Here is a 14,599-nt window from a genome sequence, read left to right on the forward strand (position 1 = left end):
TGCAGTCCCAGTGAGCCCAGGGAAGCGCTTGGGCGCCAGGCACCCTGGGTAGGATGTGGCTCTGGAGCGTGGCAGGAGAGCTTGCCCAGGAGAAACAGCACTAAAGCAGGGTCGCAGCCCCTTTGCCAGCCCCCAGACAAGGCTGCAGGGAGCCCTGGAGCTCCCCTCCTCCTCCTCCCCCTCCTGTGGACCGCACAACCAGCCAGCTGCAGGGCTGATGCTGCAGCCGTTCCTGGGCTCTGTGGTCCATCTTCACTTCGATGCCCAGCTCACCCCAATCCTGGTGATGAGCTGAGCGTGTCTCAGCCACCTCAGGTCGTTTTCAGCTTGAGCACCTTGGAAAGCGGCTCCTTGGCACTAGAGTAGAGGAGGTAGGAGCCCTCGGCGGTGTGAAATGCCTCCCAGTCTCTACAGCCAACAGTGGGGAGGTGGTGAGCTGCTACGAAGCCTTCATAGCCTTGCCACCTGCACGGGGAGGGCAGTTAGCTCTTGGGGCACAAGCTGGGCACCTGAAAGGGGGCAGGAAAGCCGAGCCATGGGGCTGGCATCTCCCACCTCCCCACTGTGGTTCAGGGTGGGATGTCCCTCACTGGGGCTTCTCATTCCTGCCCAGAAACCTCTCCAGAAACAGGGAGCAGTCCTATCTGTCCTCCTGGGCAGATGCACCCGTATCTGCAGAGGTTGCCCCTGCGCTGGGCTCCCAGCAGGGTCATTCCTGCTGGGAACAACCACCCAACCACCCAACCCTGCCCTCCTCCCACAGCAGTACCTGTAGATAATACTGTTAACGGAGAAGGTGAAGCCATCAAAGGAGTTTGCTACCACCAGAAAAGAGTCATCTCCCACTGAGAAGAACTCCCAGTCCAGGGCACTGGGGATGAAGCAAGCAGAGAGGCAGGTGAGGTGGCCCGTCCGTGGCCAGCTGAGGAAGGTGCTGCATGTCCACAGGGCTGAGCCCACCCCACACCAATCTCTGTCACCCCGATGATACACAGAAAACCCTGCTCTTCCCAGGCTGTTCCTGAAAGGAAATCCACCCTTGCTTCCAAATCCAGGGCCTTCTCCTAGCTCCCACTGGGATTTGGTGCCAAGGACCAGTCACGCATTGCCCTCCCCACCTGTCTCGGTCCCTGGCAGCGTGCAAGCCTGCATGAACCCTCCAGGAGACCTCCAGGTTGCTCAGGGGAAGGACACAGACTGAGGAGCACCCTGACTCTTCGCACAGGTACCTGTAGGTGAGGAGGTCCTGGAATTTGACAAACATCTGGGCAGTGATGTTCAGCTCATAGATGGAGGAGTTGATGGCGTAGAAGTTAGAGGGTGCTGGCATCCCACTGTCATAGCTGTGGCTGTTTGCAACGGCCAGGAAGACTCTGTCCCCGATACGAAAGACCTCCCAGTCAGCAGCACCAAAAGTCTGTGGGGAAGGAAGCCACATGAGAAGCTCGATGTGGACAAGCCTTTGCAAGCCAAGGATGCTGCGAGGTGTGGGGGGACCTGCTGGAGGTGCAGCGGGGAAGTTACCCACTCCTAGAACCCTCCGAGGAAAAAAATAAACCACGCTCCATCAATCCCTATGGGAGAATCAGTGGGAAACTATCACTACCTTTCCAGAGGACTGAAGAGCATCTGTCTTTGTAATTATTCCCTGGCTTGTCTAAACCCAGAGAGTGGACCTAGGAGTAAAGTTTGATCAGTGGCCAAGCCTTACCAGGATAGACTGGAAGAGCTGGAAAGAGCCACTGAGCCAGATGTAGATGTGCGAGTAGATCTTAGTGGATGTGCCATTGAACGTATTAGCCACAGCTAGGAAGGAATACGGCCCAATGGTGAAAAATTCCCAGTCATAGGCTCCAGAGGTAGGGATGGTCTGGTTGGTTTCAAACAACCCTGTCCTGGGGTTCCACCTGTATATCACGCTGTCTATGTTGTGGTTATTCCCTGGGGGAGACAGACAGACAGATGTGCACCGTGAGGAAAAGGAATACCTGGCTTGCGTAAGAAACAAGACCCAGAAACAGGTTCAGCTACGCAAATATTTGCCAGCAGGTTGCAAGGCTGTTTGCTAGTGACCAATTGCTCCCCAAGAAGTAGCCAACGAGACTCTAGGGCCTCCTCCCTGCCTAGAGCCTCCATCCCGCTGGCAGCTTGTTCCCGAGCGCATGATGGCAGCTTCACGGCAGCCCCTGGCAGAGGAGGGACAGAAGGGTGCTGTCTCCCCACATAAGCAGCACACCAGAGGCACCGTGCCAGTGCTGCAGGGCAACCAAGCTCTGCCAGCTGTCCCACAGGACAGCCATGTGTAGTGGGGCCTGTCCCAGCCAAGTCCCTAAGCTACCGACATCACAGGCTGCCATCACCCTTCGCACACAAGCTCGCACATCTGGGAGGGGGCCACAGCTGGAATGGTACAGCACTGACATTTTTCAGTGCTCCTTTGCTAAGTCCCCGTGCTCAGCTCCTGAGCACTGGAGCTGGCCAGGGAACTCCATGTGCCGATCCCTGCTGATGGCACAAACTCCAGAAAGAGGGAGGGGATGCCACAACCCGCAGCCTGTCCTATGCTGAGCACTCGGGCTGAGCCCACCAGCACCAAAGCACGTGCTCCATCCAGCTCCTGGGCTCTAGTCAAGCATCTCAACCTCATGTCCATGTGGGACTCAGCTGGCTTTAAAGCTAAAAACCTTTCTGGACCTTCAGCCTGGCATGTCCCCTCCAGCCAGAGCCGTTCATCGGGACGGGAGGGGGAGCACCACCAGCGCCTTTCCACCCCACACTCAGTAAGCACTGTTGTACTCGGCTTGGCCCCACCTGGTGTTTCTGGTGGCTGAGCAGCAGCAGGGCCACATGTCAACAGGTTTACGGGCAATCCTCATTGCAACGGAAGAGACTTTGGCAAGAAGGGCTGCAGGGAGAATAGGGTGTGTGGGAAATGGCCACACAGGTAAGTGGCAGCTCCTCAGGGACTGACCCTCCACCACTCGCTAAGGAGAACATCCCCAGTTTGGCTTGGCCATGAAGGTCTTAATCCCTGCATGGCTGCCGAAGGGGGCAGCTTTCTGCTGCCACTACCATGGGAGTAGGTCTCATCCAAACTGGCCATGGTGGGGTCCAACAGGTGATGTGGAGTTTCTAGCCCAGTTCACAGGCAGTTGGTGCCCAAGCAACCTGCCACCAGCTTTGAGCTTGGTGCCAGGGGAGCTGATGCCCCAGGATCCAGCCCCGATGGCAGGGAAGGAGCCCACCAGCCCTCTGTCCAAACCTGGCTGGGAGCATCCTGGAGAGCCAGGGCTGTGGTATCAACCCATTCATCCCCCGTGCTGAGGGGTGTACGCCCCAACCCAAAACAACTCATGGCCTGGGAAGGGAACAAGGCTGGATCACGTCTGCAGGGTGCCCAGGGAGGGAGGGACGTCAGCAGGCTCTCACTTGGCTTCCCTCGGTTTCCTGTGTGCCCACAAGGCCAAGGCTTTGGCTTCTCAAAAGGCTCAGCCCCTGCAAACCCACGCAGCTGCCCTCACCACCCCCACCATGTTATGTAGCATCAGGGAAACAAATGAAAAGAAGCAGAGAGATTCAGCAGACTCCGTCCCCACTCCTGTCCTTGTCCCCTGCAGTCAGAAACCCAGAATGAAACCGTGTCAGCCACTTCCCCAGGTGCTTTTCTCTCCTAAAATGAGAGGGTCTGCAAGGGTTTGGGCTTCCTGAGGGACACCGCACGCCGAGCTGTGTGCACTGACTCCCCAGCTTTGCCTCTACCCTCCTGGCAGAGGATGCACAGGGAGCAGGGAGCTGCAGTGTTTCCACAGCAATGGGAGGATGCTCTCAAGCAGGGTGCCTGCAGTGGGGTGCTGTGGTCCCCGGCATCACCCCAGGGCTGCCTGCCCTGGCTGAGCCGGGCCAGTAAGGAATATAAGGGCTGGGTACCTTCTCTGTGGTTGACCACTGCGAGGAAAGCCTCTCCCTCAATGACAAATGCCTCCCAGTCCCTAGCGCTGTGCGTGGTGATCCTCTGGTACGTGATGAATTTCTCTTTCCTGTGGCTCCACTTGTATATTACAGAGAACTCCTGACCCCTGTCATTCTGCTCAAAATTAGCCACTGCTAGGAAGATCTGAAAAATAACAAGCCAGGACATCTTGGTTTTCTGCTCTCAAAGGGGCATGGACAAGCATGGGCAGGGTGAAGATGGGATGGGTGGAGGCAGGTGTCCATGGGATGCGCGGCCAGGGACCAAGGTGGATGGTGTGGGGCAAGACAACCCTGGCTGGCAGGGGTCCCTGAGCAGCCCCCAAGCAGCATAATGCACCCGAAGGGGGGACAGGGACCCAGTGGCTTGTGCGGGTCTTTGTGCATGGCAGCAGAAGTGCCCGCTGCCTGCAGAGCCGGGGCAGGGATGAAACTCGCAGCCACAGCCTCAGAGCCGAGCCGAGGGAGAGCCGTGCTGCGGCCACTCGTGCCCCACCAGCCCTGGGTACGGGGAGCATGGCCATGCTGGCAAAACAGGCTGGGGAGGGAGGGGGATCCAAGCTACCAAACCTTCCCTGTAAGGAAAGGTTGCTCAGAAGAAAAATCGCAAATATGATAACAATAATAATGATGATAACGATTCCCTGAGACAAAACATTTTCCATACCAAGAAAAAACCCCTGCGAGCATCGGGGACAAGTGTGCAGCAGCAGAGATGGCCTTGAGCAAGGAAGGAAGCACGTCCAAGCTCGCGGGAGCGTACAGTGTGGCATGCTGGCTCTGCCACTCCAGTGTGTTTTATATGGAGCAGCAGAGGTTATGCTCCACTTTGGGCCACAAAGAAGCACAGGGACACAGCCCACAAGCAGAAAACAGTCAGTGGGGGCGGTCTCCTGCCTCCTGCCCAGCACAGGACCCCTGCCAGCACCAGCCTGGGGCTTCGTCTAGCCGAAGCTCAGCCACCCCCAAGGATAGAGACCTTCCCCCCTCAGTGGTGGCCTGTCCCAGGTCCGCAAGTCCCTCCAGGGAAGGTGCATCCCCAGAGCCTGGCAGCTCTCCCTGCAAGCCCCAGTCCAGGGAGTCCCTTCAGGGCATCTCCAGAAACACAGCTTCAGAGGGAAGAGAAAGGCCTGGATCCAATCCAGCAGCTCCGGAGCTTGCAGTCCCTTGATCTCCATTGACAGGAGCCACCAGGAGACCCCAGCACTGCCCTCTGGGGCTCTTCACCCCATCCTTCACCCCATCTTCATCCCCCATCTTCATCCCACCCCCATGGCAGATGCATCTGCCATCCTGGCAGAGCATCAGCAGGTCCTGGTGCAGTAACAATGTACTGACACCTACAGAGGTGCATCACACCTGCAATGTGTGCAAGGAACCTGGGCTAACTGGAGAGGTCTGTACTGCTGCTGTTGCAACACGTATCTGGTCATCATCTCCACGCAGAAACGTGCCAAGCACGGGCAGCTGCACGGAGGGTGCCTGCCTCTGTCCCCAGCCATTCTGGAGCATCGAGCTAGCCCCAACTAGAAAACCTGTACCAAGCTGTGCAGGAGAGAGGCCATCCTGTCTTGGAAGTCTGAATAAGTTTTTCTCAGTGACGACCTGAAGGCAAACCTGGAGCACATGAGCCTTGGTGAGCACCAACACGGGTGTTTCACTGTGCAGAAACCATGGGGAGTTGGGACCCCCCCAGCCCGGTGGTCTTCTCTGCCCCTGCAGCCGTCACTGCAAGGGGGTGTTGTGGGCCCAGACTAACACTGGGGAGTCTCAGGGTGGTTCCCATCAGCAGATAAATCCAGCCAGCAAAGTTCCCATCTCCTGCCCAGCCGAAGGAGCTTTGCAGAGCAGGCGCAGCACTGGGGATGGCAGGCATGTTCCCAGCCCAAAGCCAGCTTTGCAACACAGCTGCATTTTTGGGGCTTGATCAGGTTTTCTGCAGGACCCCACTGTTAGGCAGGTAACAAGGGACATGGCCCATTTGTATCCAAACAGCAGGGCTGTCAGTGCCACCAAGCCTGGAGGCAGGACTTCTGCCCATCCCTCTGTACCCTGGAGCACATGGCTCGTGATGGGGGAGCCCTGCAGCCACCCTGCATGGTGCCCAGCAAGAGTGTGGTGATAAAGTCAGAAGGGGTCATGTCAGAGGGGGAATGATCTGGACTCCCCTGGAAGCTCTGCACAGAGCTGGCTCTCAGCAGATGTTTGTTTGGCTGGACCGGAGCTCCTTGCAAAGTGACAAGTAGCTCCCCCGGGAGAAGAACCAGGCAGATACCCTGCAGAAGTCCCATGGCAGATTGCCCAGGGGAGGAGAGAGGGCTCCAAAGTCCTGCAATGATTTGAAAGCAAGCGGGCTTAAAAATGCAGAAGGTTGGACTCAGTGGGTCTCTGGGAGGGAGCTACAGGCTCCAATGGCTCTGTAAGACCACAGGTAGATCTCCGAGTCCAGAGCAGACCTTAAGCATGGCAGGACACCCGCCACAGTCAGAACTCAGGGAGGTCTTTGCTCTCTGTGCTCCCATGTCAGGAGCTGCGCGTCCCTGAGAGCAATGCCACAGCCACTGCCTGGGGTGACTCCTGCCTCACTTCATGGTGCCTGCTGGGAACCACAGCAAAATCTGCTTCCCGGGGGGCTCAGCCTTTGCGCCAGGGTGGAGGCTGCACTAAGAGCACACCAAGACCAGGCTGGACCGCAGCTCTGCATGATGTGTGTCCACACACGAAGGACATTTTCACACTGGCACTCACTACATCTGAGGCAGGAACAGGCAGAGCCTGCTAGAAATGAACCTGCACACATGGGGGGATCCAGTTCCAACAGCTGGCTTTGGAGGCTGACCTTGCAGACACTCTGTAGATCCCCGGGGAAAGAGATCTGAGCACTCCAGACACGCAATTACCTACACTGTGAGCATCAGTTGCTGAAAATGGCCTGGTACTTGTGTCTCGGCAAAAATAGTAAAACACAGAGGGCAGCCCAGAGATCAGCCAGCAGTCCCTAGGACAGACTCTTACTGGCTGAATACGTGTATCAGCGTGACCCCATCAAAGACAGAAGAGAGAAAGACTCACCCCCTAAACCATGCCCGAGACTCAGGGCTTCAGAGGAGAAGCCAGTGTTGGGCAATTGCAGTTTAATACACTGAAATATGAAGGCACTGAAATAACCTTCCAGGCAGACTTACCTTCTTTCCTATGGTGAAATACTTCCAGGACTGAGCTTGGTAGGTGGGGATGTTCTGGTAGGGCACAAACTTCCCATCGGTCCACTTATAGATGGCCGATCCCGGGGGGGTGTACCGGTTGGCAGTGGCTGCGAATAATCCCACCTCTGGGATGGTGAAGACCTCAACTCCCATCGTCTCAGAGTTGGTCACCAGGTTCTGGTACTCCTCCACATAGTCCAGCCTTTGTTTGACTAGGAGATCACAAAAAAAGAGGGGCAAGGTTAAAACCGGATGACCCTGCCTGGAGAGGTGCCCCACATTGCATAGCAGAGCTGGCTCGGTGGCGCTTGCTGCTGTATGGAGCTTTATGGGGGGAAAATGAAGGTTGTGGTGTTGCTGGTGGTGAAGGGCCAAAACCCAAGGTGGTGGTAAAAGGCCTGACTCCATCTTGTTGGGCAGCACCCAGCTCCATCCACCCCTGCCTGTTCTTTGGCGGAAGGCAGGGCTGCAAAATGCTCTGCCGGGCAGTCTCCTCTGGGAGGTGGGGAGAACGACACACCACAGATTTTGATTGCTTCTTATGAAATGGGTTGATATATTTATCCTAAAGAGAACAAGGAGGAAAGGAAGAGACCTACAGAGAAAGGGCCTGGGCTGCTGAGACCAGCCGGGTTAACCCCTACCCACCTGCAGCAGCCCTGCACCAGATGTTTTCTCTGGCTGGAGTCAGCATGAGCTCTGGAAGAAGTTAGAGAAGACTTAGACAGAATTAATGCCAGAAATTAGAACAGAAATGCTAAGAGTGGTCCCAACGGCAAATGGGTGGGCACTGGAAGGGACAAATGGCAGGAGAAGGGCTACAAGAAGGACCAGTGTTGGTGGCACCACGGGACACAGGTCAGCAAGATCCCAGCATGAGGTCTCCTTGGGAAAACAAGGACACAGTGCCAATCCTATTGACTTCCAGAAGTAGGGAAGGATGGGGACTCCAGCTACTGCCAGCTCCTGTGGGGAGCAAACGGCTCATCCAAACCCACCACATGGGCGCCAGCTTAAGAAAAACCCTGGGAGAGGGGGGAAGGATGGCTTGGTTGTAGGCATGCCCCATCCTCCATGTCCTCACCAGGAATCCTGGGCAGACTGCCTGGAGCAAGTGGGAGAGTGCCAGTGGGCAAAATCCATTTCATTGTCGAATAACATCCATCCCTCCAGGCTCTGGTTGCTTTGCCACCTTGTTGCTCCAATGTTGCCCCACTATTTTCTGCACAAAGGCCACCAGAGCTGGGAAAACACTGGGACCTGCCTCTGCCACGCTCCCATTGCTCCCTCTGGTATCTCTGGCAGCTGATGAGTCTTTCTGCTCCTTCTTGTCCACCCCGCAAGCGCTTCAGCACCGGGGGCACCTGTGCCTTTGGGACCCCATGGTAGGGAGCACCCCCGCACCCCAGGAATGGCTCTCTGTGGGGTGAGCTGTCCCACTCGGACAGACCGGGAGCTTGCTCCTGACTGGAGAAGCCCCAGGAAGGATGGACAACATGGATAAGGTGGATGGACAACACGGGCACTGTGTGAGTGACTGGGGAGCTGGCTCATAGAGGCGCTTGAATCCAGAGCTGCACTGGAAGTGTCGATGTGGGCACCAAGAGCAAAGCAAAGCCAGCCAAGCAGGGGAGAGGCAGGGGGACACCCCAGCCCCCTCATTCTGCTGTTGCCTGACTTCGTTCCCACCCCAAAGTGCTGTCAAGGGCAAATCTCTGCTCCTCCTCTGCTGTGAGAGCCTCATTCCATTCCCGAGAGCACATTGCACACCAGTACCTTCCAGCATGGAAATCCAGGCGCTGCCGTTGCAGAGGTACAGCCCTCGCTGGGAGGCATTGAACCAGAACTGCGCCTTCTCCTGCTTGGTGCAGGGTGGACGGGACCCCAGGGTCACCTTCGTGTCAGTCTCTGGGCATGGAGAAGGAGCAAGGCAGGTGCCTCAGCACACATGATGGAGAAGCAGCAAGGCTCGTCCCCATGCACACAGGGAGGTTGGATGTCTCGGTCCCATCCTGATGACAGGCACCAGGGAACAGGGGAAACAGCATGCCAGCACCAAGCCAGGAAGCCATCAGTTGAGAAAACCCTGGGGGCTGGCACCTGTGGGGCTACTGGCATGAGCCCAGTGCTGCCAAGGGACCTGAGCAGGGGCACCCTGGCTTTCCAGGGGAGTTTTGGACAGCGATCCCACGCCACACACACGTTGAGAAACAGATGGTGCTGGGGACACCCTCTCCCCCTCCACTCCTGCTCTGTGCCTAGTCCCACACAAAGAGCCTTCCTCAACAAACGCAGAAGGTGGCCAACTGAGCCCGCGCCACAGGGAGTTACTGACCGTAGGGGTATTTTAGCACCTCGTTGCTCGTTGGCTTCGCGGGGAGATCCTGGAGGACGGTGGGGACAGAGAGCGTCGCTACTTTAAAGTTCACGGCGGTGCATATCCGAGGGGTGGCATCAGCTCCTGGCAGCAGGACAAGCTGCCTCAGCAAGCCCTGAGAAAGCAGGAGCAGCAGGATGGAGAGCAAGTCCAACAAGACCACGAAATGGAAACTGCAGGTGATTCATTCCCTGGATTTCCCTCCTGACTCTTGCTCATTGCCCTCCCTCCCGGGCCGTGGAAGCCTCTATGGGATTCATGCACATTTATCAGATCCTCGTTACATGCCCAGCCTGCCAAAATCTCCATCCCAGGCAGTTTAACAGCTGGTACAAGGGGAGCATTGGCAAGGGGCTTGTTGGCTGCAGGTGGCTTTCACTGCCTCCGCTTTTCGCTACCGGTCAGGATCAGGCACTGCCCTAACTTTTATATCAACGAGACTGTGCCATCAACTGTCTTTCTGCCACCACGCTGCTGACAACGCCCTCTTAAAAACACATTTGTTCCACAAAGCGTCAGTCACCAGCACTGCCCCTTGCATGCCCACAGCCAGACAGGGACCAAGCCTGGCAGCGGGACTCATGGCCACCTCCGCTGCCCATACTGTGGCCCAAGCCCTGCCCGTGTAGGAGGCTGAAGGGGCTGCAGCTCATCCTATGGCCAGCCACGAGCACCCCCCGGCAGCCCCGCACTGTGGGGCACCTACCGTAAACATGCCTTTCCTTCTCCTCCTGTTGCCCAGGTAGAAGCTGGCTCTCTTCACCGACAGAGAGGCTGGAAACGGTGTCTCTGCCACCCTGCGGATGGGCAGAGGAGAGGCAGGGGACAGTTTCATGGTGTGTGCTGCTGGCTAGAGGAGATGCTGGTGGAGGAGCATCACCCTGCCAGGGAACCAGGGCCTCGGCGCAGCCCTCCCGAGCCCCCCCCCACCACCCCCAACCTACACGTCCTTGGGGACACTGCAGTCCACCGTCAGGGAGAAGGACTGGCCGGAGACAGCCAGGATGAGTGTGTGCCACTGGTTGTCAGAGAGGGAGACATTGGGGAAGGTGATGTGGGTCTGCCAGCCACCGGCACGCTCCTGGCTCCAGAAGATGAAGTGGAGCTTGTTGGGGGCGTAGCGCAGCCCCACCAGCACGCTAGGGTTCTCCTCCGCCATCAGCGTGAAGACATATTCGTTTCTCTGCAGGAGGGCATGGACTCAAATCTGTGTGCTGCAAGCTGCAGAGCCGGGCTGTGCCTGCTCTGTGCCCAGCTGGCAGTGCTTACCTTGGCAGGGATGCTGAGGACTCTCAGCGTGACGATGATGGAGAACTCCTCGGGGAAGCAGTCACAGTGAATGAAGAGCCGGGAGGCAGGGAAGCCCAGGGCACGGGGCCGCGAGGTGGTGAGCTGGAAGCCATGCACCCCCTGCACTTGAAAGACCCTCATGCCATGAGCCAGCCTGCCGGCAGGAACCACCTCCGAGAGGATGTCCAGTGGCCGCAGGTCTGTGCCGAGAGACAGTGGAGTACGTCACGGCAGTGGCAGCTATCCCACCCTGTCCCGCCGTGGGACTGTGGTCCCTGCCTTGCTGTGGGGTGCTCTGCCACCCGGTTTGCTCAAAGCAGCCAGCCCATCTCCAGCACTGGCCAGAGTGCTCCACAGCAGCAGGGCAGCCCGGCGTGCCCCGGTAGCCTGCCGTCCCCTGCCTGGGGTCTGCGCCGAGCCCCTGCTTTGGGGACACAGGGAAGGTTTGCCCTCCAGGCACCAAGGCTGACATCTCCATCCACAAAGCAGGAACACCAAGTGTGCAGGCTCACCTGCATGAACTGTCCCACTGATGCAGCTCCAAATGCTGACCCCGGGACTGGGACCTGCCAGCCAGGCAGCCCCAGGCTGCCACCAGCTTTCTCGGGATCCACCACCACCAGCAACCACAACCAGAGCCAGGAGAGCAGGCACGGATCTGGTGCCTGCAGACTCGCTCGCGGAGCGGCCACCCATCCACATCCCCAGGGCGGTGGGGCACAGCACTCCCCCCCTCCAGTCCCAGTCCGGGCTCTCCCAACACAGCCCTAATTGCACACACAAACGTACTCCCCTGGCAGGCACCAAAACCACTCATTAAATAATTATCCTCTCCCCAGAGGAGAAAACAATGTGCCCAGCCCCAGGGCATCGCCCAGGTGAACATCTCTGCGCATCAGCACTACAAAGCCATCCCCATGTAACAGAGCCAGGGTCGCCGTTGGTCCAACATCTTGGCAAGCCCCATGCCGGCAGCCATAGGAAGGGCTGTACTCGTGGTGGGTGCTTCTCTGACCTTCCTCGCCTTGGCACCCTCGCAGCTTTTATTTTTGAATGCTTCCCTGGCAGGATTGCAGCGTCTGTAGCAAAGGGCAGAGGGGGTCGGTGATGATGCCCAGAGGATGAAGCAGCACTTGGCTAGACTGAAAAATCCCTGACTCTGTCCTATCCCCAGTGAGACTGGGCTTTTAGCTCCTATTTGTACTAATAAAACTTGGCTGCTGGGGCACAGCGGGAGAGCTAGGAGGGAGGGAGCTGTGAGCAAGGCTGGACTGGCATGTGTCTGAATCCAAACCAGCTGGAGAGGGGAAGCATTTCCCCTGGGGCACCCCCGGCCAACCCAAATGCAGATGGGCAGAGCAAGGAGGAATCTGCTCGTGTGGCTCCATCCAGTTCGGAGCAGGGAGACCGGTGAGGTCCTTCCCAGCCTGCCACCTCTGTGTCCCCCCTGCCCACCCCTCCCCTGGTTTAAGCTGCTCCTAAAGCAAAGCCTTGGTGGCGGAGGTTTAACTGAAATGACTTATTTCAGAAATGCACGACTCAGGGATTGACCAGTTCCCATTTTTCTCAGCAAAAAGCACAAGCTGAATTCAGGCTTGGATTTGCAGAGGGGTTCAGGAGTCCCTGACTGCCCCGGGGCCAGCTGGGATGAGCTGAGGGACAGCTCAGCCAGGGCCAGAGGCTGTGCCCGAGGCTGAGGGCCAGGAAGGGACCAAGTCCTAAAACCAAAACCAAATCCCTAAACCCAAAGATGTGCGTCCCAATCTGCCTCCTGCATCAGTTGCTGCTAACGATCAGAGCGGAGCTGGCAGTTAATGGCTGGGAGAGCAGCTGAGGTGTTTCAGCCCAGGTCAGGCAGTGCACGTGCCTGGCAGCTGCCTGCTCTGCAGGGTGGCTGCCTGCGGCCGGACAGCATCAGGGCTGCGCCGGGAGCCGGGGCCAGGCAGCGGCAGGAGGGATGCAGGGGCAGTTAAGTGTGCTGATGTTGGGGCCTCGACACCCCTGGGACCCCTCCAAGCAGAGGCTGCTTGGGGACAGCAGGGACGTCCCTGGAGAGACTGGAGCACCTGGGGGAGGAGGTGGTGGGCAGAAACTCCGGTCTCTCCCAGCTTTCCTTCTCACTGCCGGCCTGGCTGTAATAAAATGTAAATACAGGTGCCATCAAACCGAGACAAGCCCCAAGCACATTGAACCTGGGCCCAAGCAGCCCCAAAAAATGGGCTGAAGTTTCACTGCCCGTGCAGGGACCGCACAGCATGGGGATGGGGACGGGAAGGCAGAGCCAGGGGACAGGGACCCTCTTTGGCTCGGGCTGCTCTTGGCGCTTCCCTGCGGGAAATGCCATCGGAGCTGCCAGCTCCTCAGCTGGGGGCAGTGGGATGGAAACTTTCCGGGAGGTTTTGCTGCTGGGAGGGCATAGGTTGTGTCTGGCAGAGCGCAGGGAGCCCTGGAGAGTCCGGGGCAGGAGGGACTTTCTAGGGGGACTTCATGGCTCTCTACTTCTTCCAGCCCTTCCCCTCCCCACATGTTGGTCCCCAGGGCCATCAGACCTTGGGACACTGCTTGTGCCGCAGGGACAGGCACACAGCTCTCCCCATGGCACCGAGAAAGGCTGGTTGCTCCCCGGTCCTGTGCCATGCCAGGGGGCTGCAGGCACAGGATGACCCCACTACCCGCTGCCCATGGGTGCAGGCGGGGTGCTGGCAGCTGCAGCACCCGAGGCATCACACCGTGCTGTCACCCCGAGACTCGGTCCACTGGCACCCGGGCATTGAAACCCTGGGCCTGGGCTGCCAGGGAGAGGCTGCCCCACGCAGCATCCCGTCCATGGGAGCACACGGGTCCCAGCATGTTGCCTGGCACAGCCAACACCTGTCTTGATGCCTCCCTCCCAGCACAGCCCACCCGCCGGGCCTTGCTCCTACCTGTGCAGTGCTGCCAGGTCCTGCCCCCCCGGACGAAGCCCCCACTGGTGGCCCAGTGGAGGAGGATGACCCAGAGCAGCAGTGGAGCCGACATCGGGGGGCTGGCCTCAGGGAGTCCATCCACTGGGACCCCCCTCCGCGCCCGGGCAGTCGCTGCTTGGCTCAGCCCCCCTGGGGACTCTTGCATAGTCTGCTGGTGGGACCACCCGGAGCACCCCGCCACGGGTCCGTCCTCATCAGGGATGTGCCACGCTGGGCTGCTTCTGGGGTGCTAAGCCCCAGCTCTGCCGTCCCTTCGCATGGGCATCGCCCCCGGGGGCACGGCAGGGGTGGCTGGCGGGGGGCTGGCAGGGGCTCCCCTGGGGCAGCTGCGGAGGCAGTGCCGGCTGCAGCCTGTGCGCAGACATTTAAATGAGAAGTCAGTGGTGGGAGAGGAGGAGTCCCGGCTCCTTGGAGAGCTTTTATCTTTTGCCCAACCCTCTGGAAGGCGGCTTTGGGGAGGGATTTTTTAATTTTTTTTTCTTTTTTTCTTTGCTTCCTTTCATTTTTGGTGATTCATTTTTCCGGGGTCACGTGGGATTAGGTGGGAGATTTGCCCCTGCCCAGAGAGACCGAGGTGGGAACCTTCCTACCCCTAAAAGCCTTGGGCATTCGGCAGCACAATCCCAGCCTGTGCTGGGGGGAGATCCTCTGTACCCTCCAGTCCACTCCACCCTGCCCCAAAAAAAACCAGCCCACAAGGTGCATATTTTTCCCCCAAAATGGCCTCGGGCAGGTGATGCACAGCTGGTGCCAGGGGCAAGGCTCCAGCCCAAAGGCTGGCCACCAGACCC

The 14,599-nt window shown here is 58.4% G+C and overlaps 1 protein-coding gene across 1 annotated transcript; it reads right to left on the reverse strand.

Annotated features, from left to right (window-relative positions):
* Positions 1-311: 311 nt before the first annotated feature.
* TSPEAR (thrombospondin type laminin G domain and EAR repeats) lies at positions 312-13,860 on the reverse strand. The gene is made up of 12 exons (XM_076340708.1): positions 13,767-13,860; positions 10,822-11,042; positions 10,497-10,735; positions 10,259-10,349; positions 9,511-9,667; positions 8,952-9,083; positions 7,155-7,387; positions 3,928-4,114; positions 1,712-1,941; positions 1,230-1,417; positions 770-871; positions 312-465 (listed from the first exon to the last, which is right to left on the reverse strand). Exons 1-12 carry the CDS (start codon positions 13,858-13,860, stop codon positions 312-314), a joined length of 2,028 nt encoding a protein of 675 aa, XP_076196823.1.
* Between the last annotated feature and the right edge of the window lie 739 nt (positions 13,861-14,599).

This window comes from Aptenodytes patagonicus, chromosome 6 (genome assembly GCF_965638725.1).
Source record: "Aptenodytes patagonicus chromosome 6, bAptPat1.pri.cur, whole genome shotgun sequence".
In the NCBI taxonomy this organism is placed as follows: domain Eukaryota; kingdom Metazoa; phylum Chordata; class Aves; order Sphenisciformes; family Spheniscidae; genus Aptenodytes; species Aptenodytes patagonicus.

Coding starts and splice junctions, on each gene's coding strand:
- TSPEAR (XM_076340708.1), bottom strand. CDS start 13,860: ATGTCGGCTCCACTGCTGCTCTGGGTCATCCTCCTCCACTGGGCCACC. Junction 10,736..10,821: donor TCCTCAGCATCCCTGCCAAG/GTAAGCACTGCC, acceptor GCCCTCCTGCAG/AGAAACGAATATGTCTTCAC. Junction 10,350..10,496: donor TGCAGTGTCCCCAAGGACGT/GTAGGTTGGGGG, acceptor GCCCATCCGCAG/GGTGGCAGAGACACCGTTTC.